The 4,034-nt window shown below is 69.9% G+C and overlaps 1 protein-coding gene across 1 annotated transcript; it reads left to right on the top strand.

The window, feature by feature from the left end:
• Positions 1-1,239: 1,239 nt before the first annotated feature.
• ELFN1 (extracellular leucine rich repeat and fibronectin type III domain containing 1) lies at positions 1,240-3,723 on the top strand. The gene has a single exon (XM_040267433.1). It carries the CDS (start codon positions 1,240-1,242, stop codon positions 3,664-3,666), a length of 2,427 nt encoding a protein of 808 aa, XP_040123367.1. The 3' UTR covers positions 3,667-3,723.
• The last annotated feature ends 311 nt before the right edge of the window (positions 3,724-4,034 follow it).

Below are 4,034 nucleotides of genomic sequence, written 5' to 3'. Positions count from 1 at the left end.
CACCCCCACCCCTGCTGACCCTTCCCCTTGCTTTAAATCAGACAGACTCTCCCGCAGGAGTGAGGTCAGAACTGTTCTTGATGAAGTTTCTAAAGGGGGAGAAATCCATTGCACATCATTATTTATTCTCCTAATTTAAACCGCCTCAGTGCAGACTAGTTGCAAACGTCAATATCAGTGAAATACAGTCAGCTGGCTCCCTGCCAGGCCACAGAGCGGTTACAAGGCCGCTGTAAATCCAAACAGTAACAAGCAACACACCCCCGTCCTTCTGTCCTGCAGGAGAAATAGGAGGGGGAGAGGGGAGAGCCCCGCAGACAGCCACGGGGTCCTGGGGAGCAGGACCAACCCAGAGGCCATCTGGCCACATCTCCGCGCACGCGCGGGCTCCGTGGGGTGGGGCTGTGTGTGATCGGGGGTCCCTGCTCTAGAGAAGCTCAGGGTTTGGGGGGAGCAGACAGCAAGGTGCTCATTCACAGCCAAGACCCAGGGTTGGGTGGGGTTGGGGGGAGGAGTCGGGGCCACAGCGGTGTCCGCAGCTGAGCCGGGGGGCATCATCCTCCCAGTCCTTACTGCTGGGCCCCACTCGGTAACAGCCTCGGGGTCCGCGGCTCCTTGGAGGAAGCAGGCCCGGAGTGCAGCGTCCGCACCTCCCTTGAGAGGAGCTCAGGAGGGCTTCCCTCCACCCCAGCTCAGGACCCGGGGTGGGGCTCAGAGCTGCCCTACCTAGGGCGCACGGCGGGGTACCTGTCACCCCCATCACCCCTGGCTGAGCGATGGCAGCCTTGACCCTGGTGTGCCCCCCTATCCAGCTTGGCACTGGATTCTCACGTGTCAAGGCTGTGGTGGACGCCTGCCCCCAGTCAGAGAACTGCCCGTGAGCCCCCTGGACCCCCTTCCTCATCACTGACACCCCGGACATGCCTCCACGTCCCACAGGCTGGGTGCAAGCCTGCACCAGACCCGTGCTCGTGGGGAGGGCCTGCTGACCCGTCTCCCCTTTCGTCTCCCGCAGGACTGGCTGGACCGATGGGGAAGCAGGCCGAGGCCCCGGCCGGACACGGGCGGATGGAGCGAGGCGGCCGGCCGTGAAGGAGGGGCTCCCCTCGCAGCACGCGGACTGCGTGGCCATGCGCCTGGGACGCCCCTGAGCAGGCAGGCGCCCTCCCCTCCCACCGCCCAGGCCCCCGCCCCGCACCCTGGGCAGGCTGAGCGGGCAGCCCCCGCGGGTGGGTCCTGATGGCTGGGTGCGGGCGGGGGGCGCCGTGGGTGTGGGTGTGCGTGGCGGCCGCCCTGCTGCACACGGGCGGGCTGGTGCGCGGCGACTGCTGGCTCATCGAGGGCGACAAGGGCTTCGTGTGGCTGGCCATCTGCAGCCAGAACCAGCCGCCCTACGAGGCCATCCCACAGCAGATCAACAGCACCATCGTGGACCTGCGGCTCAACGAGAACCGCATCCGCAGCGTGCAGTACGCGGCGCTGAGCCGCTTCGGCAACCTCACGTACCTCAACCTCACCAAGAACGAGATCGGCTACATCGAGGACGGCGCCTTCTCAGGCCAGCTCAACCTGCAGGTGCTGCAGCTCGGCTACAACCGGCTGCGCAACCTGACGGAGGGCGCGCTGCGCGGCCTGGGCAAGCTCGAGTACCTGTACCTGCAGGCCAACCTCATTGAGGCGGTGGCGCCCGGCGCCTTCGGGGAGTGCCCCAACATCGTCAACGTGGACCTGTCCATGAACCGCATCCAGCGCCTGCACGGCGCCACCTTCGCGGGCCTGGCCCGGCTCTCGGTGTGCGAGCTCTACAGCAACCCCTTCTACTGCTCCTGCGAGCTGCTGGGGTTCCTGCGCTGGCTGGCGGCCTTCGCCAATGCCACGCAGGCCCACGACCGCGTGCAGTGTGAGTCCCCGCCCCTCTACTCCGGCTACTTCCTGCTGGGGCAGGGCCGCCACGGCCAGCGCAGCATCCTGGGCAAGCTGCAGTCCGTGTGCACTGACGGCCCGTACGCGGCGGAGACCCGCCCGGCGCCCGGCCGCCCCCCGCCCGGCCGCTCGCCCCCACCGCCCCCCGCGCCGCCCGCGGAGCCCAGCGAGGCCCCCTGTGCCGACGACGAGTGCTTCTCCGGCGACGGCACCACGCCGCTGGTGGCCCTGCCCACGCTGGCCCCGCAGGCCGAGGCCCGCCCGCTCATCAAGGTCAAGCAGCTGACGCAGAACTCGGCCACCATCACAGTGCAGCTGCCCAGCCCGTTCACCCGCATGTACACGCTGGAGCACTTCAACAACAGCAAGTCGTCCATCGTGTCCAGGCTGACCCGGGCCCAGGAGGAGATCCGCCTGACCAACCTGTACGCACTCACCAACTACACGTACTGCGTGGTGTCCAGCAGCTCGGGCCTGCACCACAACCACACCTGCCTCACCATCTGCCTGCCGCAGCCGCCCGGCCCGCCGGGCCCCGTGCCCAGCCCCTCCGCGGCCACCCACCACATCATGACTGTCCTGGGCTGCCTCTTCGGCATGGTGGTGGTGCTGGGCGCCGTCTACTACTGCCTGCGGCGGCGGCGGCGGCGGGAGGGCAAGCAGAAGCAGGCGGCGGCGGCGGCCGGCAGCCTCAAGAAGACCATCATCGAGCTCAAGTACGGGCCCGAGCTGGAGGCGCCCGGCCTGGCCCCGCTCTCCCAGGGCCCGCTGCTGGGCCCCGAGGCGGTGACCCGCATCCCATACCTGCCCGCCGCCCCCGGGGAGGTGGAGCAGTACCAGCTGGCGGAGGGCAGCGGGACGCCCCAGGGCAGCAAGGGCGGCTACATGGAGGTGCGTGCGGCAGGTCAGGCGGAGCGCAGGGACGGGGAGCCGGGCCGGCCGGGCCCCGACAGCCAGAGCTCGGTGGCCGAGATCTCCACCATCGCCAAGGAGGTGGACAAGGTCAACCAGATCATCAACAGCTGCATCGACGCCCTCAAGGCAGAGTCCACTTCCTTCCAGGGCGGCAAGCCGGGGGCTGTGTCCACAGCCGAGCCGCTGGCCGGCAAGCGCGGCTTCCTGGCGCCCACCTACCAGGACGCCTGCGGTCTGCAGCGGCACCACAGCCTGGAGGCTGCCCCTGGAGCTCCGCGGGCCAGCTCCTCGTCCAGCGGCTCCGCCCGCAGCCCGCGGCCCTACCGCGCCGAGCCCCCTGCACTGCACGAGGGCAAGTACATCGAGAAGGGGTCGCCCGCGGCGGAGGCCATCCTCACGGTGACGCCCGCGGCTGCCGTGCTGCGGGCCGAGCCCGAGAAGGGCCGGCAGTACGGGGAGCACCGGCACTCGTACCCCGGGTCCCACCCCGCCGAGCCCCCCGCGCCGCCCGCGCCCCCTGAGAGCCTGGGCGGCCGCAAGGCCTCCATCCTGGAGCCGCTGACGCGGCCGCGGCCCCGCGACCTGGCCTACGCGCCGCTGTCCCCGCAGTACCGCCACCTGAGCTACGCCTCCAGCCCCGAGTACGCCTGCCGCGCCTCCCGCAGCCTCTGGGGCCGCTTCAGACTGAGCCGCCGGCGGCGCCGGGACGCCGGGGAGTGCGTGGCGGCCGGGCACGCGCTGCGCAGGAAGGTGCAGTTCGCCAAGGACGAGGACCTGCACGACATTCTGGACTACTGGAAGGGCGTGTCCGCGCAGCACAAGTCCTGAGCCGGGACGCGCTCGGGGCCCCAGAGGACATGAGGCCGCTGCAGCCATCTGTAACCCAGAGACTCATGGCGCACGCGCACGCGCGCACACAGAGACCGAAAGCGCCGCAGCCCTGGGCTTTGCGGGCCAAGTGGGGAGGGGGCGCCGGCAGGCCGAATGGCAGGGGCGCGCGGCTGAGCGCGTGCACCCGCCGAGACATCCTCACCGGTTTGAGGGGCCCGTCCACACACGCGCGTGCACACAGACACACGCAGACACGCACGCACACGCACACACGCACACAGAGACCGCAACTGCCGAAGCCCTGGGCTTTGCGGGCAAAGTAGGGAGGGGCTGCCGGCAGGCCGGACGGCAGGGGCGCGTGGCTG

The sequence above is a fragment of the Oryx dammah genome, unplaced genomic scaffold, assembly GCF_014754425.2.
Source record: "Oryx dammah isolate SB20612 unplaced genomic scaffold, SCBI_Odam_1.1 HiC_scaffold_2, whole genome shotgun sequence".
NCBI classification, from domain to species: domain Eukaryota; kingdom Metazoa; phylum Chordata; class Mammalia; order Artiodactyla; family Bovidae; genus Oryx; species Oryx dammah.
This window is presented reverse-complemented; position numbering and strand designations above follow the sequence as displayed.